The sequence below is a fragment of the Chenopodium album genome, chromosome 2 (assembly GCF_948465745.1).
Source record: "Chenopodium album chromosome 2, dcCheAlbu1.1, whole genome shotgun sequence".
NCBI classification, from domain to species: Eukaryota; Viridiplantae; Streptophyta; class Magnoliopsida; order Caryophyllales; family Amaranthaceae; genus Chenopodium; species Chenopodium album.
Genome location: NC_137835.1, coordinates 58657002 through 58683699, shown reverse-complemented (window position 1 = coordinate 58683699; position 26698 = coordinate 58657002). Strand labels below are relative to the sequence as shown.

Here is a 26698-nt window from a genome sequence, read left to right as displayed (position 1 = left end):
ACTTAGAAGATGAGGTATTTTTGCTCATGATGTTATATCCTTTGTGATTTGTATGGTGAGTGGGGGTTAGATTTGAGTACTCTAACTTGTTATGTTAAGTTTTTTCTTAGCATGTGAGTTGAACTTCTTGATGCATGTGTGATGTTACTATGGTTTGCATTGATAGAGTTCATTTGCTAGAATGATCATAAGTTGTTAACTTCACATGCATGTTGTTAATTGAGATAAAGATGTATATGTGTCTCTAAGCCAAGAAACAAGTACAAGGTAATGTGATAAGCAGAATGGTTCTAGGCAGTATGCCAATGAACTAATAAAGGTACGCATCAATCTCATTATTGTGATGTAGAGAAAGTGGTTTGGTAAATTATATTTATCATGTCTAAGCCAGATTTATTTTTATTATTTGGCCTTGATGTTTAATTCAAATGTGCTAATGTTTTGCAATCTAAATGATGAACAAACTATTCTTGACGTGTAGTGTTTTTGTTGTGAACTATATTGTTCATTCTGTTTGTCAAGAGATAATTACTCATTTATTGTTGAGTTTCAGTTAGTACAGGGATGAAGGTTAAAGTGAGAAAATTTCTCAAGTACCTATCCAGTAAATTCTAAGAGACAATGATTGAATGAACAACGATGATTAGTTGAACCTCTTCAATGTATGATTTTTACATGATGAAGGGTGGTGCTCTGTTTCGAGTGAGCTGCAAAACAAATTGTTGTACACTATCCATTATGAAGCAAAGGTTCATTAGATTGGATGATGTGTGTCAAGAAGATGATTGTTGCAAAAATTAATCTCTGGAGGTTTGTCCATTGTGGGGGTAAGTTGATCCTCATGTTCTCTACATTATTTTTCATAAGTGTCTATGTATATTGTCAGGAACTACAGATGTAGTGACAAAGTTAGACAGATCTTGTGGAGATGATACTCATGTCAGATTACGTGAAAGCAAAGAAGAATCAAGCAGGTCCTTATACAAGGATGAAGCACAGGTAAGTGCTTGATTGTCTAAGAGAATATATTTAAGATCTTGCGGGGTATTTTAAATTATTCCAGAGACGAAGATTTAAAAGATGAGTCTACGTTCTGAAGTGATCTGGCTTGATAACCCTCTAAAGTATATGGTTATGAGATTCTTTGGTAGACTTGTTGCTTGATGTTTACAGGTTGAGCTTTAAATGCTCTTAATATGTCCATAACCCAAGTTGGGTGGTCAATTGAGACAGCTTACATGGACACACCGAAGTATTTTAATTTGTTGAACTTTTGTTCTGAATGGGTCTAGAGCCTGGTTTTGGTTGACTCATTGTTGGATTTACACCATTTATGTTTATTGAATCTATAACCTTTTTTCAGTGGTTTGTTGATCAGGTGGATTCAATAAGGTTGAGCGTGGCTCTTAATGTCATTTGTCCAGTTATTCTTTGAGCAGGGATTGATAATGGTTCTTAAGTGGATTTAAGACCATTAGCCCAGTGGCTCTTAGAGTAGGATTGATAATGACACCGAAGGTGGAAGGTTGAGCATTGCTTGCTTTTAATACTACTAGCCCAGTTGCTTGAGAGTAGGGAACGATAGTGATCCTTAAATGAATTAGAATCACTAGCCCAGTTACTTGATGTGTCCATTTTATATAGTATTTTACCCCCGTCCCTTGGTCATAATTAGTAGTGTTTTTGGCTCTTTAGAGCCACTTTTATTACTAATATGTGTTTTCTAGTGTTTTCGTAGTTTTGGTTGAGTTTTGCAGGGAATTGCACTTTTGGAGCATTTTCCCGGGATTTTTATGAAGCAACTACGAGCATTGGAGGAGCACGACCGTCGTTGAAGCCTAAGGCCGGCTAGAGCCATCAAGCCAGTGATTAAGGGCTCGGTATTTGGAATACCGAGGTTTGGACCGAGTATTCAAGACCCGAAGAGGAGATCCGGATTGGGCCGAAGAAATAAGCCCAATCGGAAGTCCAAAGCCTCGAGGAGCCACAAGGGCCCGATCGGGCAAGCTTAGCTCGATCGGGCAAGATGCGCAGCAAGCCAAGGATGTGTGGCCCAAGGCGCGCCCGATCGTGCGAGGCTTAGCACGATCGGGCGGTGCTGTGAGAAGACTTGTGCGAGAAAAAGGCGCGCCCGATCGGGCGGCCTCTAGCCCGATCGGGCGCGTGTTTCTGGAAAGGCTCTTTTGATGAGCAATTAGTTTCTAATTAGGAGTTGTTTTAGTTAGGTTTTAAGTACGTTTTTGAGGATGATTAATTTCACTTATCACCCTCTTCTCTTAGACTTTCTCTCTCTACTTAGTTTTCTCTCTCTTAAACTCTCTCTAAACCTTTGTTCTTATTTCTTTCATTAATTCCAGATTTATTTTGGTAACGATTTCTCTTCCCTTAATCTTAGTTATTTATTTTATTCCTTTCATCATGATTTATTTTATAACTTTGATTAGTTTAGTTTTTATTATGTGTGAGTAATTAAATTTCTAGGGTTTATGGGGATCTAATAAATAATATGAAGGGGTAAATTATTGTTGTTAATTATCAATGCTAGATTAATTTCCTATTGATTGGATTAATGCTCTGTGACTAGATTAGGCTAATTTTTTATGCATGAGTTTGACAATATTGATTCAAGAATCGAGAGATGAGAATTAATGTTTAGGTCTAGTTTCAATAGGCAAGTTAATTTATAAATGGTTAAGTCAAGATTCGAGAGATGAGATTTAATACCGATAAATTAATTGTGTGATTGTAATAAGTAGCGAGAGCCCTTTACAATCTGGTTAATTGATGCATTGATGATTGACTATTATTGATTGTTGGTATTGCATGATAATTTCTTATTGGATTGTTTTAATGTTTTACAATTGCGGCTTGTAAAAGTATAGCAATATTAAATTGATGAATCGAGCAGATGTTAATTTGATATTAAAGGCTATTTTCAATAAGAACTTAGATCTAGTAAATTGCGAGAGCCTGTTAGATCTATGTTGATTAATAAATTGCGAGAGCCTGTTAATCATGTTATTTATGCAATGTCAATGATTGATTACTATGTTTTACCCCGGAGTATTATTTATTGGTGAACCTATGCCCTAGATCCTTTCATATATTGTTTTCTTCCTATTCTCAACTTTAGTAGTTTAGTTTCTTACTTAATTATAAATATTGGTTACTTAAATAGTTTAGATTATAATAATTAATTAGGAATAAAAAGACTTGTTTCCCTGTGGAGATCGACCCTACTTCCCTATCTACTTTAGTTAGAGGACTTAGGAATTATTTTTGATTAGGGGATACGACTTTACCCTGTCATTACTACTCGATTAGGGAACGATAGTGGTACCGAATGACTGAGGTTGGGAGTATCCCTTAATGCATCTAGCCTAAGAGCTCATTGAGCAGTGGATTGATAGATGCACCGTCGAGTTGATAGGGTTGAACTTTTCGTTCTTAATGTTCTTATTCCATTGCACAAAAAATCTTGGGTTTGCAAGGTGCTTGAATGTGTTTTAAGCCTGCAAGGAAAGACCCTAGATGTGCTGGGAATGTGTATTTTATACACAGACGGAACACCTACGTAAGTACGAGGGGTGGCCTCCTTCAAAGGAAATTGTGGTGTAATTTTCCTGAGATACTCATGAGAGCCCAAGGTGTTGGCCAAGAGTGGGGGATTTGCTCAAGTTCAAAAGGTGAAGTATGTGATACATGTTCCTTCCTCGCTCCTGGGAGTGCAAACCTTTGGATACTCACCAGAAGAGTGTTGAATACCTGTGTCACTAAGGCGTTAGTTCAAACCTTATGGATACTAGTGCTTAAGTACCTAACCTTTCATTTTACTGTTCAGATTTCATGATCTCATGTCCGTTTTGCATTAGTGGGGGATTGTTGGAGCTTTCCTCACTAGTAATGCAAATCGGATTTTCATCAAGTGAGTGTGCAAAGAGTTAGAGAGGGAATGATGGAGAATGCAAGTCTAGGGGATTGATCAAAGCCGAGCTAGCAAGAGAGCTAGAGCTCAGATGCTGGGAATGCCTACGGCATGGCCGAGCTAGAGCTCGTTGCCATCAGTGGTGTCCAGCAGATCCGAGCTATAGCTCTCCTACGCGTGAGCTACTAGCTCGCTTCTTCTTTGGCTAGCTGGAGACCCGAGCTATAGCTCTCCTACAGCTCGCCCCCTGTTTTCACTTGCGGCAGTCCGAGCGAGAGCTCCCTGTGAGTGAGCTATAGCTCTCTACTCGCAAGCCCAACCGAGTATATGGGCCTTGAGTGAGGCTCAAGCTGCTTGTCTCTTTTCCTTATTACTCCTATAAATACAACTCCTTGGCATTTATTAAAAGGTGGCGTTAATTTCATTATTAAAATAACCTAAACAAAAAAACAAAAACCTACCCTTTGAGATCTGAACAGTTCTTGAGTAATTCCACGCTTCGGGTTCGGGTACACGAATTACGAAGGAGAGTTACGTTAAACTTGGGGGGCGTGCGTCATCAAGAAACCTGTACCGGTGGTGGCGTATTTCGCTTCTAAGGCAGTGAATTATGTTCCACGGCGCGACTGTGAGTTTGAGATCTTCGATCAAGTATTTTTTTTCCCTTTCATCTTCTCTATTTTGTCATTGGAATCAACAGGTATTTTACCAACACGAAGAACATCAATCTAGTAAAGACTGAATTCAAACCAAAAGCATGAACAAATTCCAACTACATCATCCCCACACCCTTAGTTAATGAACTAGTCACTATCCATAGCTGCAATTAACAAGTTAATCATGAAATCAAGAAAAGGCATGATTAATGAGTAATTAACAAGGAAAAAGCAATCTAAAACAAAATTAAATGGCAAAATAAAGAGAAAAGAGTAAGGAAATGCTCATACATTGAAGTTGAAGTTCTACAAAGAGGTTGATTAAGCTTCTTCTTCAAAATTCAAGCTCAATAATGGAGGAATCCACACTTTCTCTCTCTAAAATGCCAAAATTAAGGATGTTTCTCTCTCTCTAGATTAAGCTAAAAATCAGAAAATTAAGCTAAGATAATCTAATTACATCAAAAGGAGAGTACGGACTATATATATATATGGGTGCTTAGAAAAGAAGAAGTCGAAGACCTTGCGCCTTCTCAAGCTCTTCGCGCGCCCGCAGCAAGGCGAAGTAAAAGCTGGAACCCGGCGATGCGCGTCCACGCACGCATTCTGCGCGCCCTCTCCAATTTCCGTGCGCCCGCAACTTCATGGGTACGGAGAAGTGAAACCCAGATAGACGCGCCTGCACAAAATACAGCGCGCCCGCGCAGAAATAGTGCGCGCCCTCTCCAAGGTCGTGCAGCAGGCGCCCAAGATAATCAAACTTTGTTCTGATCCTCTTCCTCTATGTGCGCGGGTTCTCACATGCAGCACTGGTGCCCGCCTTCTCAGATGTCGCGCAGTGGTCGCGCAAAACAGTCTGCCTTGAATCCCTTGGAGCTTCTATTTGTGCGCCTTCTCACAGTAGTGCACGCTCGCGCATTACTCATGTGTGCTCTCTCGCAGAGGTCGCGCACCGCATCCTTTAGCTAAGACCTTCTTTTCAAGACCATTGTTCCTACAATACACAAACAAGGAAACCAAGGTAGAAAATAGACAAAGGAGATAAAAACTAGGAAAGAAGAAGAACTAAAGATAAGAAAGAGGGTACAATAAAAACACGCTTTTTGTAGTAGTGGTGGGAAAAACCACTAATATGAGCCCTGACATAAATGCCACTCATTAGTAGATTCAGAAATTTAAGGTGGATCTCCACATCCGCCCAGAATTTCCAGATCTTTCTAGGTGGATCCAAAAATTTTAAGTGGATCCACCTAGGTGGATCCTAATTTTTCAGGTGGATCTAATTTTTTTTATTTTTTGTTTTTCTTTGAATTGATTAATTAATCAAATTTATTTTTATAATCTTTGTATTATTATTATAATTTTTATTATGATTATTATTAATTTTGTGATTAATTGAGTAATCAGTATTAGTATTATTATTGTTGTTGTGATCAATGTTGTAATTGTTTGTTGATATTAGTTATAATTTTTTTTCTTCTTTTTTTTTTTCACTTAATTTTTTTTTTTTTAATTTTAGAGAGATGAAATGAGAATGAAGTTATGAGAGAGTTGTGATTTCAGAAATGAGAAATGAGTGTTGTGAGTGTCGTGAGTATTTATTTACGAGGGGTAAATACGGAAGTTCGTATTAAAATGCGAGCGGTGCCTTGTACTCCGTAAAATGGGAGCGTTGTTTAACAACCCCCAAAATTATGGGCAAAGACCAGTCCATCCGTAATCAGTTAATCACCTCCAGGTTTTACCTGATTCATACAATATTTTTTTGGTTTAGTAAAATCTAGTTATATATTATACCTTGTAATAATATTAACCTTTAGAATTTTAGCGTTAATTACAAACTATTACTTATACCTAAGGAAAACAAATGCATAATTAGATATATTAGTGCTCTTATACTGTTATACATTAAGGCCCCATTTGGTTTAATGTAAATATTTCAATGAAAAATTAGTTTTTATGGAAAACATAATTTCAATGAAACCCAAAAATTACAAATTAGAGCTTGTTTGGTTGAATGGAGGAAGTAGAAATTCCCATGAAAACTCAATGCACATAAAATTGTAATTCGTAGGAATTGTCAAAATTTGTTTGGTTGAATGTGGGAATTTCTACTTCCCATGGGAAGTTTAACTTACCTAGGGGGGACTAGGTAAGTTAATTCCTCCATTTTGTGGGAAGTAGAAGTTCCTATGAAGTCTCACTTCCTACATAATTGTCAACCAAACAAGTATATAGAAATCTATTTCCTAGGAAAATAAACTTCCCATGAATTTATTAGGCAACCAAACAAGTCCTTAGTTTTCATTTGTTTGATTTTTTACAAGAGAGATTATAGACAAAATATAGAAGTGAAATTGTGAGAATATATGAGAGGAAAGTAAAAAAGAAGATACGTAGGATGGTGAAAAGTGTGGCTAAAAGCCTAAAACATTTTCTATGAATTCATATTACTTTAAACCAAACGAGGCATATCAGACTTGAAACAACATTGATAAATGCTGAAAAAAAAACGTGTACTCTATAGTTTCTTCTCAATTCAAAGATTCATTTACCTATGCTTCTTAGAAGTTTCAGGCTATAGTGAACTTTATCTACGTTGGATCCATGAAACACCATCAACAATTAATATTCTGATGCACTTTATTTATCCGATTAAACACATCTCTATTATATAAGCAAGGGATGAGCTAGTGATGCCCATCTATATAATACCCAAAATTTCTGCTTACTCTTTTAATACGGTTGGTGTATATAAATTTAAAAACGTGTTTACAACTATGCACAATCAATTCAAGAACAACAAAATGTAACAGAGGGATTGTCCAACTATGCACAATCAATTCAAGAACAACAAAATGTAACAGAGGGATTGTACAATGATTTATTCTTAACATGATCAAATCTTTCAAAAGCTAGTAGACAAGAAAATCGAAATGAATCTATTACTTTCTCAATTTACAATATGTACTGTTAATATGTTATATCTGACAATTACAAAGCCAAAGAAAAACGCAATGCCTTCAGGCAAAGCAGAAATGGGGGAGGGGGAAAATTCATGGAGTTAAATCAATAATCATCTAAGATCTATAACATCAAACTTCAACTTGGGATTCATATATACATCTGTACATTGTTTGTATAAGGGCCCACCATCAGCAGGCTGCTCATGTGAATGAAATCCACGCCGATCACAATGTCTAATAACCGACATACCGCCAAGGGGTTGTCAATCGGAAAATGCCATGGGTTCTGCATGGGAAAGAAATAAATGTTACAAAGATAGCTACAAACACAGAATCACAGCAATAATCCCAATAGAAAGTGGTTCAGTAACAAGTAACGTACTTGGTTCTATCTCTTGGTGCCATAACAATCGCAACAGCTTCAGGCAACATGACCTGAGAAGACATTAAGATTTCTGTCATATCTACAATATATCTGCCAGATCAAAAATCATATCCAAGCATAATTTGTCACATTTTCGCATTGTCAATTTACTGCCAGCATAGCATATTTAAATATGTTAAACAGAGAACTTCGAAAAACAGGCATGGCCTAAGTGCTAACACTAAATCCTTAACCCCGCCTGCTCCCTATACAATACATGTCAACACCTCTATGTTATTCTTTGTTTAACTCACGCAGGTAGCCTGAGTGCCTGACCCCCCCCCCCCCCCCCCCCAACCCCTCTTTCCATAAAAAGAAAATTAGTTTGGCTTCACAATGAACTATAAAGTCATGGACACCAATCTCTTTCATTATTACTTAATAAATGAATAGCTTTCCAAAAATAAATCTGTTATGTTTTCTTCACTTCCAATTTAATTATTTATTTATGGAAATTTTGTAACAAAAAAACCTTTTAGGTTAAATATCATAAAATGACAGCTCTTCAGAATAAATTTGGTTCAAAAATGCACCAATTTGCGAAAAAAAAAAAAAAAAAAAAACCTTCTAAAAGCTTTATCGTAAAAGAAAACCCAAAGTTAAAATTTTTTTGTTTAAAACAACCTAATACCATTAATTCACTTAATTAACCTCTAATTTCTGTATAACTCTTACTTAACTATTTAATAATTAAATTAGTTTATAAAGTAAAAAAAAAAGTAGAAATCCACCACCCACCACCAGTCAGCCACCCTCTCCCTTTCCCACACCCCCCAGCAACCCACCTCCACCACTGGCCGACCCTCCTCCCTTACCCCCGTTGCAACCCTCCCCCTCCCTAAACCCTGGCAGCAGCCCCCAATCACCATAATTATCACCGCATAACCCAATTCCATGTCTTCTCCGCCACAATCGCCACCGCAAAAGATGTAGACAACCGCCGGGATGTTCATATGCACTTATCTTCTCTCTCCTCGAGGTCTGTTCTTACCCTTGACTACTCTAAAAATTTTGAGGCTCTTGATTACATTAATGGTGGTTTTCGTGGCTGAGGTGGTGCGTAAATGAAGGATTGGGGTTTTTGGAAGAAAGGGTTGGGAAAGGAGAGAATGAAGGATTTGTGGAAGTAGCTGCCATTATTGAAGGCATTGAAGGTTGAGGAGAGAGAAAAAGAGAGAGATTGAAAAAGAATAAGAAGAACAAGGAGGCTGCTGCCAGGGTTTAGGAAGGGGACAGCCGGCGGTAGAGGTGGGTCGCCGGGGGTGGGGGCTGCTGTGGGGAAGGGGATGGCTGACTGGTGGTGGGGTGGTGGTTTTCTATAATTTTTTATTTTATAAATTAATTTAAATATTAAATAGTTAAGTAAGAGTTATAGAGTAATTAGAAAAAATTAGAAGTGAATTAGTGGTACTAGGTTGTTTTAAACAACAAAATTTTAACTTTGGGTTTTCTTTTATGATAAAGCTTTTAAAAGGTTTTTTTTTAACAGATTTTCCTTTATATATTATTTTTTGAGTTTTTAATAGCTAAAGCTATCTGTATAAGCCCTAGAGGACAGATCCTGTACCACAATGAAATTGAACTAAACTATTGTCAGTTAGAAGAGCAGATACTGTAACACAATACAATTAAAGATTTCCTGCGAGTGGACTTGACCATTCAGGCAATATAAAAATATTAACTACATATTCAGATATGTTTCTGTTTTCATTAAAGCTGAGAAAGCAAAGCTATTTCAACTGCAATATGTTAATTGATAAAAATAAACTCGGGAAGCTATGAAGTTTGCAAAATTTCTCCAATATAAAACGTCCAGTGAACTTCCAACAGAATAGAATGAAGAAATTTAACTGGGATTCTCATATTCTTAAAAGGGGCTTCTTGAGGCCAAATGCCTCGTTGGAAAAGCACAGGACCATAAATCTGCTCAGGGCAAGCAAATAAATGTAACATTCTCCAATATACCTAAAGAAAATGGTCTTCAACTTTTAGGTTAAATACAGAGAATTAAAGCAAAGGTGTTTACGTTTCTATGTATTCTTACATCTTCTCAGCTAACCATCACATTTCTCATCAATATTTATATATCTCTCTCAGAGTCGCAGGCCATTTCTTGAAGAATGGCAAAAGTTAGAAATATTTATCCTAGCTTTCAGTGGACCTTGTAACTCATACTTCGTACAAAGTTTTCCAGAGCCCAACTATCACTATACTTCATGCAGATAACTTCAATATCATTTGTGAAATGTCCCCGATCAACTTGGAAAATATAGATGATTAAGAGACACAAGAAAACATAACTCAACCTAGGATACAGCCAATATGATAAGATCTTTAAAACATCTTTGACAATTCAGGCTCGTTCAAAAATTATAACTCCAACCCCCAAGAAAAAAAAAATAGAGAGAGAAATATAAGTAATTATAAGGTTTAGGAATCACTTACTTGATATGAGTAATGGGTATGAATGTCAACTGATGACATGAAACATGACTGTGTGGGATGAGTCTGGCAATAGCAACATGCAATGGACATTAGTTTCTCATGAAAGAATTCCATTACTTGGAAAATATTGCATAAAATGTACGTAGTATATAAGATGAAAAATTCAACAGTCTCCAGATCAAAGGCAACTATTTTCACAGTCTAGTATTAGCCATTTAAGAGAAATTTGCCTATTTAGTTGCCGTGACACAATTTTACAGCTAGAGCATAGGATTACAAAACGAAACCCCATTATCTAGAAAAAGGTGATGCTGATTGCTAATTAATTGATTATATTTGTGATGACAACAATAATGATTAAAAAATGTAGATAAATATGCAGCACTGGACAAAGTCTAATATAAAAATCATATACAACTGGTGCTAAAAATCACAATGTATATACCACTGTAAAATGAAGAAAGTGAAGAAATGGAAAGAGGTCCTTCCATACTTGCATGCAAAACTTTTAACAGATGATCAATAGAAGAAATATGACTTAGTCATCATTCATATTTCCAGAATTAGAGTATGCCATATCATGTGTACAGACTAACCATTTCTGAGAATTCTCAGAGGATTAGGAAAAACGTCAGCAAAGAATTTTCATATCAAAATTCTATGTATCATGGACAAAAAAGGAACTGTAGATTTATACTTTAAGGGGAAAAACAGAGAGGAAGATGGAGCAGAATTGAGGAACACACATGGTAGCAAAAAACAACCAATTATTCAACAGATTTCACGAATTAAAAATAATAGCAAATTTAAGAATAATAATAAGATCATTGTACATGAATCCATCCCAGTGGGAAAAGCGATTGTTTATCTTGCACTTCAAATATCTCCTCCTCATTTGTTGCCTGACACTAGTCATACGATCAAGAAAGGCTTGATTAAAATATAGAAAGATCAAAACTTTATATTTCATAAGAAATAGGGATGCACATATATACGAAGTGTATAATTTAAATCAACTTACAGTGTCGGATGTTGATTCCTGCTTCGGAATAATCAAAGCTGTAATATAGAACTTTCTGTTCTTCTACAGAGGGAAAAAAAAGCCATAATGTTAAGATTTCACCAACCATCATATTGTAGAATTAAAAAAAACAAATAGTTGGAAGAGCTTACAAGCGAACCGGCAAGAATACCACATGTCTCCAGATTTTTTGAGGTGTTCGATTTAGCTAATCTCAAGAAAGTATCCATCATACTTGTCGACTGTCAGCAGCACAATAAATCATTCAGAAAAGTAGATACATAAATAAATAAACGAATAAATAAATAAATATATACACTCTACTGATTTTAGTTAAAATCGGGGAGAAAAAAGTGTAAATTTGATAAAATTAACGTGTAATTTTATTTTTTTTTTAAATCTTTTTTAGTACTCCCTCCGTCCTTTAATACAAAGCCTCTTTTGGTTTTTGCACGGGAATTAAGAAAGTAGTAAATTCTTTAAAACTAATGATTAAAAGTACATATATGCATGTGGGGTTAGAGAGATATAGAGAGAAAGAAAAAGTAGTAGGGAATAATTGAAGAGATAAGGGAATTGATGTTAAAAGTACAAAAAAGTAATGGAATAAAGATGACAACTCATAAAAAAAAGGGTAATAATGTCAAAAAATACAACTTTTAAGTAGAATGAGGCATTGCATATTGGTTTACCAAAAAAGGAAATGAAGCTTTGTATCAAAGGACGGAGGGAGTACTATGGACTATGGAGAGTCATCTTCATATTCTAAACAATTTTATACATGGTATAAGAATTTTAATTATACTACCACTATTTGAGAAGGATAAAATGGCCCTTAATGCAAAGTTTTGATAGGCAAAAATAAAAATTATATCTATATAACCTTCGTTCCCAAAAGTTCAGCTAACTAATGGATTCTTGTTTCTATGAAAACTTGGAAAAAGTGAGTGGGTGTAATTAATGGACGATTAAGTAAAAGAAGACTGAGTGAGACATGTTATTAGTGTGAGATATGAGGAATAAATTTTTTATAAAAATATAAAGGGTCAAAATCAGTACTTCCTCCATTCGTTTATAGTTAACATGCTTCATTTTGGCGTGCAATTCAAGGAAGGAAGAAAGAGAGATGCAAAATACCCTCTCGCTCACAATACCACACCCCATACATCCTTCATAGGAATCTATACTTTATAAATTTAAAAAGTGTTCCTATAAACATTTATGTGCCACATAAAATCTCTACTATCATTGTGCCACATCATCATATAACTAGCATTGCGCCACGTCACCATTATCTAGCATTACAACAATTATACAATATCATTATTAATGAGAAAGAAAAAAAAAAATGGTATCCCACAAGCTTCGAACACTAAACCTCATGGATATAACTCACACTTCTTACCATCCTAGCCAATAGTAATTTATACTCTCTTAAAAAGGAATATCAGTTGGTGGCAAAGATCTAATCTAACAGCTCTAGTTTGCTTCTAATCTCTCACCCTAACCCCAACAAAAACTAAGCAAAAGCAACAGATAGATATTTACTCTGAGATGGCATAAGGCAGAAACAATTCAAATAAACCACTGGATGAAATATAATAAAACTAAACCAACATGTCGAATTAACAAAGAGGCAGCTAACATTCTTACTATGTGCAGCTCCATCGGAGATTCTGACTGAAGCAAACTATCTTGCAAAGAATTGTCCATTGTGTCAAGCTTTTCAGTCTTTAGAGGTGGCTCAGAAGGGATTAAGTCTTGCACCTCTGCAAGCACAGGCGGAGGGCTAGGTTGCTTCACAATAACAGTTTCAGGAACATCGGGTTCTTCAAATGAAATCATTGGCTTTTCGTCATCTTGTGGCTTCTGACTACTATAACTACTAGGTTCAATTGTAGGTTGCAAAATTGGTTTTTCACAATCCACAGTGCTTTCATCTTTATTAGCTGCAACTACATCTTCAATAGCCATGACCTGTTGGAGCCTGCTTGTCAACACAAACCACAGAACAAGAGAAATAACAAACAAAATAAACCCCAAGCTGAAAGGACAGAACAGTAAAAAATCACTGCAGTTTCTTTTATGCAATACAAGCACCATTTAAATAGGATATTTCAGAGTTAACTACCAACCCATAAAGCAATTAAAAAACTGGGTACAATGACATCTCCAACATATAATGCCATGACACCATCTCTAGGGGTGTTGAATTATCATTGTTATATAGAAAACGATACTGATAGGTTTGGTTCCACACATCTACAAGACGATTGTCATTAATGTATCTCTATGATGCACAGAAATGAAAGAATACTAAAATGCATCTCCATACTGCACAACACATAATAAAATTAAACATGAGAATTCCTTCACCCACACCCACTAGCAAACGTATCAACTAGAATACTGCAGTAAAACATTGATATACGTCTCTACATCCAGGGATACATATATACACTGATATTTTTTTCTTCTGACAGAAACAATTGGTAAAGAATATATCAACTCATAGTAGTTAAAATAGATGACATGGACAGACCGACAGAACATAACCATCAGACCTACCTTGGAATCTCAACAGGAGTTGTATCAATATTACTGGGATATCGAACCTGCATCCATCAGAGAAAAATCAGCAAACATTTTGGCAATTAGAAAATCAATCAAATTCTATGGCCATGTACCCCTTTATCAGAAACGGGTGGTTGCCACTGCCTGCAGAGCCCATTTGGTCCCAAAATTGAGTGCCTCAAAAGTGTCTCTTCCTTTGGACGGGGAAAGGAAACAGATCTGTATAAGCATCAACACAACCCAACAGTAAAATTTAGGAAATATATGGCTATAGAAAGCAAGAAAAAAGATAATTGGCAGGTAAAGATCTTTCTAAGTTTCACTTGTTACAACCTTTCCTAACATCAATTTGTAACTGCAGTTTTATAACAACATCAAAATCTTAGTTGTTTATCATTTAGCTCAATAAGATAAATCTGATGCAACCTAACCAACAACTGCGTGAACCTACTATAGAATACTATAGTCAATGTCAGGATCAAAACTAACAAGCAAAAGGATTGTGATCAAAATAAACAATTATCATCCTCAGTTATTCCTCACCAACAATTAGCCTAGTTTAAAATGAGCTGGTGCAACCTGGAAAGCACAAAGATGTGCTTAAGGACTGGAAAAGAAGGGGAACAAAGGTGAAGGCAGTATGGTGCTGCAAGTTTGGAACAAAAATTAGCAAACTTTCAAGGGTAAAACTTTTCCAGCTCGAAAATTTAGACGAGACTGATGTATAGTTAGAACTTCGAACCATAATTTTGCCGTACTTGGTGCTCATGGCCCTCCAACTGTACACAAGATACACTCCCAGACTCCCTTGGTACTACTTTAATGCATGATACTATACTCCTCAATAGAATTTTGAGAAAAGTCAATGCCAGGGTAGAAAAGACTATTTATATGAAAAGTGATTATTTCAGTGTCAATAGACTAAGTCAAACCTGTGTTTCCAGATAGACTAAGGTTCATGATGATTTGAATATAGAAAGATGTGATATGCATTACAATGAAGAAAAACATGAGAAAAACCTATGTGTTGGCAAGAAGGTTATGAGACCATAAATCAAGTTAAAATGTTCATTGCCTGACCAAACAATCCCAAACAGATGAACAGATGTGGTACAATTCTATTAAAAATAAATAAATAAATATAAATAATATGAATAAAGTAAATTCAGCAGCAGCAAACCAAACTATAACAGTCAAGATCCAGAACCAACACAGTACCTCAGATTGTCACATTACTTACGTCAGATACAGAACAACAAAACCATATTGGAACTATTATGTTAAATTCTAGACACCAACAGAGTTGTGACATCTGTCCCAGGGTAATTATAATTATAAGGAGAAAAAGGCTTTTGTATCTAAAAATTAACAAGCTGCAGATATAAATCCTCATCAAAAAGAACAATTTGCTCAGAAAGTTAGAATACAGGTAATGCAAGGGTTAAAACTCACAAGGCAAGTTGTAGAAAGAAGAACTAACAGATAATGAACTTTAACTCTAGACAAGAAAAATTTTGTATCTCAATTCTCAATTACTAATATCACTTGATGCTTTAACAACAGCAATATAAAGTATAAACTGATGTAGCATACACAAAATACAGATTTTGTCAAACTATAGAGCAAAGAGAATATTGCATGAAACTTTTATCTTGCTAAAAATGCTAAGACATACAATTTGTTAAATTTCTCTTCCACCGGGATGGTGTAAACATTCTGCTGAGCATTTAAACCTCCATATGCACCCCTGGAAAATATTTGTGTTGCCTTAAACAACATAGAAATGTGAGTACAGAAACTTTTGCAGAAGCCAGTTTCGATTCCAGAAAAAAGATAGTGAGAGACACAAATGTACCTTAACTACTTGACTATTAATTGGAGAGGGTGCATTGATGAGAGGCCATTGCACAGAAGAACTAAGAGAATGATTTTCATTGGGACGATCATTATGATTCCATCCAATAACTTGGTACATGGACTTTCTTTCATTTTCTTTAATTATCTGCTTAACAGCAGGATTCAGAGCCTCCAATTCATTCAAGGCAATTATCAATTGCTGCACAAATAAAACAAATAAAATAAATCACCACACAGAAAGTTAAACACTCATAGTATACATATGTTTTTTCTGAATCTTCTACAGCTGAAAGCCTACACTAAGATAAAACATAAGAAAAGCAAACAACATACATGTAATTTTATTCTTTAATCACCTTTTTCAATAAACTTTTTTTGCTTTGTGGAGATGATGCATATTCCCTATGGCGAGGAATAGTCTCAGATACCAAACTGAAAAAAAAAAAAAAAAAAAAAAATTACAAGTCAGAACAAATCAACATGTATAGCAGATGTGATTTGGGGGGAGCAATAGGTAAATCTCAGATCTTTGTCAATAGTGCAATATCTTGATATTTGAGAAAATATTACCCTAAATTTTATAGGAGGTTCAGACTTTGGGGAGGGATGACAAAAGGGAAGGAGTGGGGGAAGGGGGGATACTACACATTTAAGGGTGCTTTTGTGATATATTGAGGGTGGAAAGGAAACTATTTATTAATCACCGAGATTAATTAGTAAGTTCAATGTAATCCCCAGTACACTGCTATGATTTATTCACTTGATTTCTCACTTATCATGACTTCATAGAATCTTACTAATATGAACTTATTCTTCTTAAATTGAACTTCTTACTTTCTTACAACATTTTGACTTTGACGCTAGCCAATAAGTTTAAAAGTTGATATCTTCACAACATGAATTGAAACGAACTTATTAAGAATATCAAAGCATAGTATGTGCATAGTGGAAGAGTCAAATAACAAAGTAATTAAGTTATTTTCTATGAATTGAACTTGAGTAGCCCACATTTTTCTTGAGTAGAACTTGTCATAATTTTTTTTTTAATCTCAATTGAACTTATTTTTCCCGAATTTAACTGATCTGCATTTATCTTTCCTGAAGTAATTAAAAATAAGGTGAACAAAACAAATCCTAAAGTAACCTTTCATATTCTTTTACATTCCTTTTGTCCCATAAAAGTTACATCAATATTTCTATCCAACAAAAGGAACCTGAAGTTGATCGTGGCTACAATATATCAAGCATTTCCACAATGTGATCCACATATAATATTCCCATGATTAAAAATATGTCAATTATAAAGCCAGTGCGTAAAATTAACCTTTAATAATGATAGGCAAAATGGTTTTACCTTGAAAATCGTAAAAGCATGACATAGAGGTCTATAATATTCTTCTCATTCCGGAAGATAGTAGCCTGTAAAAGTCACAGTAGCAATATTAAGCAGCAAACAAAGGCTTCAAAACAGGAAAGGAAAACATCATAAGTAATTAGAATTACTTGAAATTGTAGATAACTCAACTCCTTAGCAGACTAGAATTAGCACATTCTATCATTTTTTATATTATTATTCGATGGCCGTTTAACCAATAACTACATAGACAGATCATCATCAGTAGTATGGAGGCTTCAACAACCAAACCTAATATAATTCCTAATAACTTCTAAGTTACAAATCACTACCAAGGCTTCGTTCTCCTAATCAGAAATACGAAGATTTGGTCTAAATTCATTAACGTCTTGCTTCGTGGTTTGAATCTTTCAAGTTAGTGTGGTTTGTCTTGATCTCCTAGGTTGATTAAATTAAGATCATATTTTTACAGCAATATGTAGGTAACAACATTATTATGTGAGGTATTGCTATGGTTAATTCAATAAGTGGTAACAAATAATGGAAATGAAATTGTATACAATCTGTAAGAATATTAGTGTCCATTCCTATGGTATATAGGCAATACTAGTTCAATCCAAACAACCGTTATTTCCTCAAAAACTTTCATTATCATAGAGGATACTTATGAACTTATGAAGGAAAACAAGTTTGGGGTGACATTGCATTACTATAGACGTAAGTATGTCACACAGCTTCCCAATTACATTTAAATTCATTCCAATTACTGCAATTAACAACTGGCTATAAAACAAGTCAATTAGAGTCGTATTAATAGTTCTTTGATTCTAACAAGAATAAGTAAGAAGTTTTTGAATAAGTTAAAATGATAATAGCCGAAGCAATATCAGAAATGCAGCTCTAACATGACTTTTTCTTCTGTATGATTTCCTTCTTCGATCATCCAAACCAAAATGAACAAGTATAAGAGCCTAGACTTCAACTCACATAACTGATTACATTAATGTAACTGACTTATGCAACATCTAATATCCTCAATACTGATTACTGGCATCAATATACACTACCTCCAAAAGACAAATCTAATGGTCATATTATAATTAAGAACACAATCAAACTCCACAGATTTTTGAATACATATATTCCAATATAGTGCTCTGTTACGTTCACCAATGCATAGCTCATTATATACACATACTACCTTCGTTTAAAATTATTTGCAACGATTTGACATGAAGTATGAATAGAAAATGTCGAATCGTTACAAATAATTTGATAGAGGTAGAATTACACAAGCAAATGGTACAATAAAATATACAGATAATTAACCAAATCTCAGAAAACTTCCCTCGATTTCATATCAAAACTTACAAAAACCCTACTGAAAATAGAAAATTCTTCAATTTCCACGAAATAATTTGTTTCCACTTATTCCACAATCAATTTTTTGTCTACACAAATCACTCATAAGTCAGTTATAACCAAACCAACCCAAATTCTACTATAACATAGAAAACAACACAAAGTTCAACCTCAATTTTAGGTAATTTTGATCAACTAAAATTCACCAACCCCCAAAAACAGCGAAAATCTATCATTAATAAAATTAAACAGAAAATTTAATTCAGATTTGAAGTAGAAGAGTAACCTGTCTGAGTATATTATCGGCGATCCTGAAGTAGATACGCAGTGAAATGCGATTATCGACGTCAAGCTTCTTAGCGTTAGCAGCAATGTCGATACGTCCAGAAGATGGCCTCATCTTCTCGACTTTTGCAGAATTCGAATAAACCTCAACTTCGATTGATCTAAGCTGGAGCTCCGGAGATGCGCGTCAATGGCGGACGGCGGAGGAGGGAGACGGAGGAAGAGAGAGAAAAGAGAAGAAAGATGATACAAGTAACAAGGTCATTCAGAATTCCACCAAGGGCATAATTGGTATACATTTATGCATTATTTTATTTTGAAGCGTGAAATTGGTTTTTTCTTTGTTTTTTCTTTAGGTAACACCGTAACAAATAACAATGGAGAGATTACGAGGGTGTAGGGGGTGAGCATGGATTGCATATCCTAATAATTTCAGTTCAAGTAGTGAAGTAACCGATAACTAGTGGCACAAAAAAATGATATCCACTAACCAAACCGATTAGTTAGGATACCCAAAGTTTGAATATTTTGATTTCTAAATTCGTTTATCGGATACTCGTTATGATATCTAATAATGAAACTTTAGACTTTATATTTTAATTATAATGATATCACTCTGTTCAAGTCAGTGTAACCAACACACATGCGCCAGGTACCATTCGGCTTCTTTACAAGCACCACATTCGCAACCTAGTCAGGGAATCGAATGAACCTTGCGTCTAACAGCTTTTTAACCTCGGCAGCTGCCGCCTGACTTCTCTCTTCACCGTGATTTCTTTTCTTTTGCCGGATGGGCTTCTTTTTTGGATTAACGACGAGTTTGTGGACAGAGAAATTCGGGCTGATGCTTGACATCTCTTCCACTTCAGAGGCAAAAATGTCCTTGAATTCTTTAAGCTGAAGATGCAAGTCTGAACCTGTAGACACCTAAAAATGTCTCCCCAAAACCAAACCTGATATGAAATATCCAAGGAAAGACAAGTAAAAGGGAGGAGAAATCAAGTAACAACAAGTTCAAACCAACAAACCAAGATAACCTATCTCAAATTCACAAAGATAGATGAAATAGGGGTCTTAATCAAAGCCAACACCAAGTAAAGCTAAGATTAAGGTGTAACCACAAAGATTACAAGGGATGCAATCACAAAGAAAGCAAGATAATCACAAAGATTATGGTAGAGAGTGAAAGTCTCTTGATTACAAAGTTCAACAAAAATTAATATGCAAAAACGTCTTAAAACAACTTAAATAGTTCGCACAAACTGGCAGAAAAACGGGAAAAGGTTCGGCCGAACTCTGGGTAAGTTCGGTCGAACTTGTGGGTAGGTTCGGTCGAACTTTTTGAGTTCGACCACTCCTGCAAAGATGCAAAAATCAGCTCTGAAACTGCCTGGGAGTTCGGGCGAACCACAGTGTAGGTTCGGCCGAACTGCCCTGCTCCTGGACAGCTCAACTTCAAACGTTCATAACTTCTTCGTTTCTCGCTCACATTTGGCATGTGACCAGTCGTTGGAAAGCTCTTGAACTCTACTTTCACCTCCAACTTGAATCACCTAAAAATTCCTTGTAACAAAGGAGATATGGCTGAATGAAGTAGCTGCACCATATATTGATAAGCTTCTTTTCTTCAAGTGTGATGATGGTTAGCCCCGAAAGGTGACCTCCAAGGAGCTTGGCCCTACTTTGTGTCATGACACGTGGCATGTCTTCCACTTCTTCCACTAAGTTCCATGCACCCACGTCAAAACCCGATGATGAACACCTTTCACCACCATTATTGGTAGGGTTGAGTATTTAATATTTGGAGTGCTTAAATCCATGTTCTATCCAATATATTTTATGAACCAATCCAATTTCTAGCTCATTTCCCTAAACCAAAACCTATTTTTCACTTTTCGTATCCACATCACAAAACCGAGCTGAATTGATTTTATGGCTATATAATTTTGATCCAATTATTATATGGTTGGATAGTTCTTGAAATAAGCTTTCCAACCATAAATCATAAGCCCAATTCCGAGCTAAACGAAAAAGATATGAGCAAAACACTAAACTCGACCCAATACCGACACCCTTCCACTAAAACGGCCATATCTTAAAATATAAAAATAATTTTGACCTGATTCCAACTGTGTTGGAAAATAGACTTTATAAGCTTTCCAATGATATATTATATGCCTTATTTTGAGTTACTGATCAAAAGTTATCGCAATTTTAAATACGTGTAAAAAAACTGGAATTACCGCGCACAGTGCAAAAGGACCGTGTCACGGCGCCTGATGACGTGGCACGGTGCCTGGTGTCGTGACACGGTACTTTACATCGTTTCACGGTGCTATTTTCAAAGCTTTTTCGCTACAAATTCCACCGTGGCACGGTACGTGCTGCCGTGACACAATATTTCTCACCGTGTCAGGGTGCTTTTTCCGTGTAATTTCTGCGTTTTCTTATACAGTGACACGGTGTACCGTACCGTGTCACGGTACGTGTTCCATGTCACGGAATTTTCTCGTGTCTTTTACGCGTAAACCCTTCACGCGTTTTCACTTCTCGTAGGTCAAATATGTCCCGCGTCACTCCAATTTTCCCCGCGTCACGGGATTTTCCCCCGTCTGACGGTGCCTGGCACCGTGTCACGGTGTTCTCTGCCGTGTCGAGGTGTTAATTTTTAGGGTTTTTTTTTTATCTTTTTAGGGTTCCGTGTGTTCCCTCTACCCATTTTCCCTATAAATACCCCCTTCATTTCTGCAGTTCTGAGCATCAAATCCTTCTCTCTTTCTCTCTTTTACAACAAAAATTATTCTCTTCTCTTTCTCTCATATTCTAAGCCTTAAACCTATATTCCTAATTACACCATTCTTCCCTTAAGCACTCCAAGGAGTCCATACTTAACCCGAGGTTCCGTCCTTAAACCAAGGCGTGAAAGGTACAAATAACTGAGGGTTTGGACCAAATCAAATCTACATTTATTTAAGGAAATTTTGATTTTTACCACCTTCAAATAACGACTTTGTCGAATTTACCACCTCAAAAAAAAAAAACATTTACTTTACCACCTCATAAAAAATTAAACATCAGTTTTACCACCTTATCTGAGCTCAGGTGACGGAAAACGCTTGTGGGGCCCAGCATAACGGCTAGTTTTTGATTTTTTCCCTAAAATTCTCTCGATTTCCCTTTTATTTAAACCTAGTTCTTCATTTGTACACCAAATTCTTGAATATTGGAGATTAATTTTTGCGATTTTCTTCAGAAATCAGTATTTTTGGGCAACCTTAACAATCCCAAACCCACAAATTATCAAACAATCAATTGAACTCCTCGACAACAAACATAAAAAAGGTAAGCAATTGTCGTTAATTCTGTAGCAATTTTCGTAATTTCTGTTGTAATTTTTTGCAATTCGTTGCGTGATTATGTTGCATTTGCTAAGAGTAATTGAAATTGGGCGTTTTGTGAGGTCAATTAAACCCCAATTTCAATTAAAATACTTAGGGTTCATGTAAGATTAAATTAGATTGGGGGTTTTTGGTATGTGAATTGGCTACTGAAATTAGGGTTAGATTATGGTGATTGTGTTCAAATACAATTAATTTCATTCCTGTTCTTACTGAATTTCAGAAGGGAATGTCTTCAGTTAGCATGTCACCCTCAAAGGAGAAAAAAATGCCAATGTGGAGTTCCAATGTCTAGGCTGACTGCTTGGAGTAGGGAGAACCCTGGACGCAAGTTTAGTTACTGCAAATTCTATGATCCTGTGACTGAGTCAAGGGGGTGTAAAGCTTTTGAGTGGGTGGATCAACCAGATGGAACACCTTGGCAAACAGAGGTGATTAACAACTTGCTGCTGGACAAGAAACTAATGAAGGGAGAGACGAATGACATGAAGAGGGAAGTTGATGATGTTAGTGGACAAAGGAGGTGCTTGCTCAATGAGATTGACAACTTTAAGATGAAATGCAAATCTCTTAGCTCAGACAAGAAGAAGATGAGAAAGGAGGTGCATGGCAGCAATGCAACAACAAAGAAAATGCTCACAGTACATGCTATTGTTGTGTTTTGTTGTTTAATTTTGATTTGGTACTAGCTATGTATTTTAGATCTTAGGTTCATTTTGGAATGCTTAGAAACAAAAAAATCCCCAACTTATGTTGTCTTTTGTTGAATTATTATCTATGGATGTTGGGATGACATTTCTTGTACTACTTTTGACTAAATCAATGAGAAATGGAACTTTTTGGTAGAATCATATCACATTTCATATTAGTACTTGCAACACAATGTTGTTAATTGTTTTACATTGGCTGAGACAAAAGTTAAGGCACCTTTGTGCAAAATCATTGTTCAACTAGCAAATATACTGCCTACTATACACATGAGTAGTTAAAAAACTAGGCTATTACAAAATACTGATGAGTAGACAAAAGTTCACAGTTGATTGAGATCCTTGTCCTTCTTGCTTCTCATTACATGAAGCTTGGACCTCGTCTGTATTTTGACTTTGGGAGGGGTAGTTGCTGGCACTCTTGTGGGCTGACTCAGGCTCTTCTTGCTCCTGGTAACAGGCTGAGTTGGCAAAGGCTCTGTTCTTGTTGCAGGCTGGCTTGACACAGCAGTTGCAGGTGCAACATTACTTGACCCAGCCTCTGCTGTTGTTGGAGGCTGATATTGTGGCAACTTCAGTGCAACCTGCAATCACAGTATGACAAGACTCAGAAACAAAGCAACAAAATACACTTAAGTCACAAAATACACAAAATACCTGTCTTGCTGCTTTCTCTTCACTTTTCTTCCTCTGTTCCTTAAGCCAAGGAGTCTGCATCTGTGGCCTGCCACCCTTTGGATTTGTTGCAGGTGGGTTAGGCTATTCTGGTGCTGCTTCAGCCTTGCATGTTTTGGCAAAGTGGCCAAAACCACCACAGTTCTTGCATTGCTTCTTCACCTTTGGCTTCTTACCCTCAGGTGCTGCAGAAGTGCCCTCCCCTGGTTCAAGATTTCTCTTTTTTGCCTTAGGTCTTCCTGGTTGCACTTTCAGCACAGGTGGCAAAGGCTGTCTGAGCTTGACCTTTTCCCAATGCTTAGGGCCAAGCATTGGCTGGATTGGGTTCTCATATGCAGCCAAGTATGTCACCCTATAGTAATGTGGGTGCACATACAACTCAGGATCATCCCTTTTGTCCATTATGTAGGCAAATGCATGGACACAAGGTATTCCCGTCAACTCCCATCTAAAACAAGTGCATTTTCTCTTTTGTCGATCCACAATGCACTGATCATCCTTGTATTTCACCTCATAAATTTCATCCCTTAAAGCTGTAACCTCACATGTCCTGACATACTTCTCCAACCCATCAAAGACCTTGTTAACAAATGGGGTTAGTAAACCTTCCCAAGACTTTTCTGCCTCCCATTTGTCATTACTCCTCTTCATCATATATCTTCTAAGCCATTCCATTTGAGTTAGAATAGGATTGTCTCTGGCATCTCTAATCACTGCATTAAATGTCTCACACATGTTGTTTAACAACATGTTAGACTTGCAGTTTGTAGAGAAAGCATGCCTTGACCAGTGCTGGGGGTCAGTGTTTGACAGCCACTAGTATGCTTCTTCATCCAAGAAATTGATACTTTCCATAGCAACCTTAAACTCAAACTGATACAGCCACACACATGACAACCATTCAACACAACATAGACACACATGGCATACATTTTTCACAAAATAGAAACACATGCCATTATGAGCAAAACAAAATGTAGATAAATGGGCAAAATTCACAAGTATTTGGCCAAAAACCAAACTGATACAAGCTAAACACAAAATCACCTAGCATACATTCTAGTTCACCATAAAACTGACATAAAAGAAGCTAAATAGAAGCTTACCAAAGTGCTTGCCCTAGCAGCAGCCCAGAACAATTCCTTGAAAGTTGCACCATGAAATTTCAGTTTGAAATTCGACCAAATATGTCTCACACAAAATCTTAGCTCAGCTTTGGGGGCCACATCTGCAAATGCTTCTAAGAGACCCTACACACAAGGCAAAACCAACAAGTTAGTGTCCTACTTTTACAAAATAAAGCAAAGTCATGTAAACACAATATACAACCCACTTACTTTTTGTCTGTCAGACATAAAAGTCAAGCCATCTCCTTGCTCATACACACAAAGTGCCTTGAGCAAACTCTCTAGAAACCAGCACCAGTTGTCCTTGTACTCTATCTCTGCAGTAGCCCAAGCAATTGGGAAGATGGCATTATTGCCATCTTTTCCAACTGCAACCAAGATCTGCCCAGGGTATGCCCCTTTTAGATGGCACCCATCCCCCCCAATTACTGGTCTGCAACCAGAAATGAATCCATCCCTAAGTGCAGCTAAGCACACAAACATCCTCATAAAAGTTGACCTTTCAATTTGACCAATATCATCCACCACCACATTACACTCACTCCCTGGGTTCCATTTCAGCAGTGCCTTCCCATAGTCCCAAACCCTTGAGTACTGCTCTGCTGAAGACCCATATATTATAAGCTTTGCCCTACTTCTAGCCAACCAAGCCTTGGAGTATGTAATTTTGATCCCCAAGTCATTCAAGGCCCTGTCCTGAATCTGTCTGATCTTCCATCTGGGGTTGCCCCTGAACTCCTCCAAGTACCTGTCAGCAAGGAACTCTGCTGTCACCTTGTTGTTCATTTAACTCCTAACACACCTATGCTTAAGCCTTAGTGTCTTAATTTGCCAAGCCTCTGATTTCACAAGCCTTGTTGCATAGAACTTGAACCTACACCTAACACCCTTAGTACATGTACATTTCACTATCCTACAAGTGTTCTTGTTATACACACACTTGCATTTCCTTTTGCAATATGCTGTCAGCCTCTTTGAATCATTGTGAAGAAGGTAATACTCATACCTATTTTCAATTGCATGCTGTCTCAAAGCTTTTCTCAGTGTTTGCATATCACTGAACCTTTGACCAACTACAAATTTGATAGCCCTATCAAAGTCTGTCTCAGGGTTAAACCAAGTAACAATACCCTGATCATCATTTGAATCACCTTCCACACTCTTTAGCTCATTAGAATCACAAGCTGCCTCCTCTTCAACCCTCACTTCAATTGACTGTGGATTTCTTTCTATGTCAAACCCCATGTCCTCGTCATCCCTATGATCCCCTCCCTCAGTAACTCCCCTCAAACTGCCTTTCACCTCACTGTTGATATGCTCTAAATTTTTCTTCAACCACTCTTCATCATCATCAGAGTATAAGTCCTCCTCTCCCTCATCAACTTCTAACTCAAAATCACTCAACTCAGAATCAGAAGACTCTATATCACCATCCTCATCAGTAAACACATCACTGTCATCCCTTAAGCTCCTCACTCTTTCTTTTATTTTTCTCACTAAATTAGCAGGATTTCCAGTCTCATCCCCAACCTTAGCCTTACCCTTACCCTAACCTGCAGCAGTGAGTTTACCCTTCCCTTTATGTGTATTAGCAGTCACTTTCTCATCCCTAGGAAGCCTCTCCTCAGCCTCTCTGTCATGTATAACAATGCCCTTTAACCTAGGGCTTCTCCTAAATGGCTCTTCTTCAGTGGGCTTACTAAGTTTTGGGCTGGGTTCATATACTTTAGGCCCACCAAACTTCTTTTTCAGTTTCTTCCTTTGTGCAGGGGTTAGCTCATTCCCATCTATACATTTGAAGGGTGTTTTCTTAGTCCCTTCAATTGGCTCATGACTGGTAACATACATCTCACATGCCCCCTCTTTGTTCACAGACTCTAGGAAACCATTCACCTCACCATCAACAAGATCCCTTTTACCAT

The 26698-nt window shown here is 36.6% G+C and overlaps 2 protein-coding genes and 1 pseudogene across 3 annotated transcripts; all 3 read right to left on the bottom strand.

The window, feature by feature from the left end:
• Positions 1-7500: 7500 nt before the first annotated feature.
• On the bottom strand, positions 7501-19211 carry LOC145598938 (AMSH-like ubiquitin thioesterase 1; annotated as a pseudogene). The gene is made up of 14 exons (XR_014103662.1): positions 18871-19211; positions 17223-17287; positions 16225-16300; positions 15867-16067; positions 15687-15778; positions 14125-14230; positions 14006-14052; positions 13091-13424; positions 11590-11679; positions 11438-11500; positions 11250-11324; positions 10417-10479; positions 7930-7982; positions 7501-7833 (listed from the first exon to the last, which is right to left on the bottom strand). The product of XR_014103662.1 is annotated as an AMSH-like ubiquitin thioesterase 1 (transcript).
• Positions 19212-23733: 4522 nt separating this feature from the next.
• On the bottom strand, positions 23734-24399 carry LOC145573386 (uncharacterized). Its single transcript, XM_081631789.1, has one exon. The coding sequence runs from the start codon at positions 24397-24399 to the stop codon at positions 23734-23736; it is 666 nt and encodes a 221-aa protein (XP_081487915.1).
• Positions 24400-24465: 66 nt separating this feature from the next.
• LOC145573370 (uncharacterized) lies at positions 24466-25562 on the bottom strand. Its single transcript, XM_081631788.1, has 3 exons — positions 24987-25562; positions 24756-24899; positions 24466-24522 (listed from the first exon to the last, which is right to left on the bottom strand). Exons 1-3 carry the CDS (start codon positions 25560-25562, stop codon positions 24466-24468), a joined length of 777 nt encoding a protein of 258 aa, XP_081487914.1.
• Between the last annotated feature and the right edge of the window lie 1136 nt (positions 25563-26698).

What these genes read in the sequence shown, in the direction of transcription:
- LOC145573386 (XM_081631789.1), bottom strand. Translation starts at nt 24,399, where the DNA reads ATGTTGTTAAACAACATGTGTGAGACATTTAATGCAGTGATTAGAGAT.
- LOC145573370 (XM_081631788.1), bottom strand. Translation starts at nt 25,562, where the DNA reads ATGAACAACAAGGTGACAGCAGAGTTCCTTGCTGACAGGTACTTGGAG. An exon ending in TTATGTCTGACAGACAAAAA is followed by an intron (nt 24,900 to 24,986) that starts GTAAGTGGGTTG and finishes CCTTGTGTGTAG; the next exon opens with GGTCTCTTAGAAGCATTTGC. An exon ending in CTGCTAGGGCAAGCACTTTG is followed by an intron (nt 24,523 to 24,755) that starts GTAAGCTTCTAT and finishes TGGCTGTATCAG; the next exon opens with TTTGAGTTTAAGGTTGCTAT.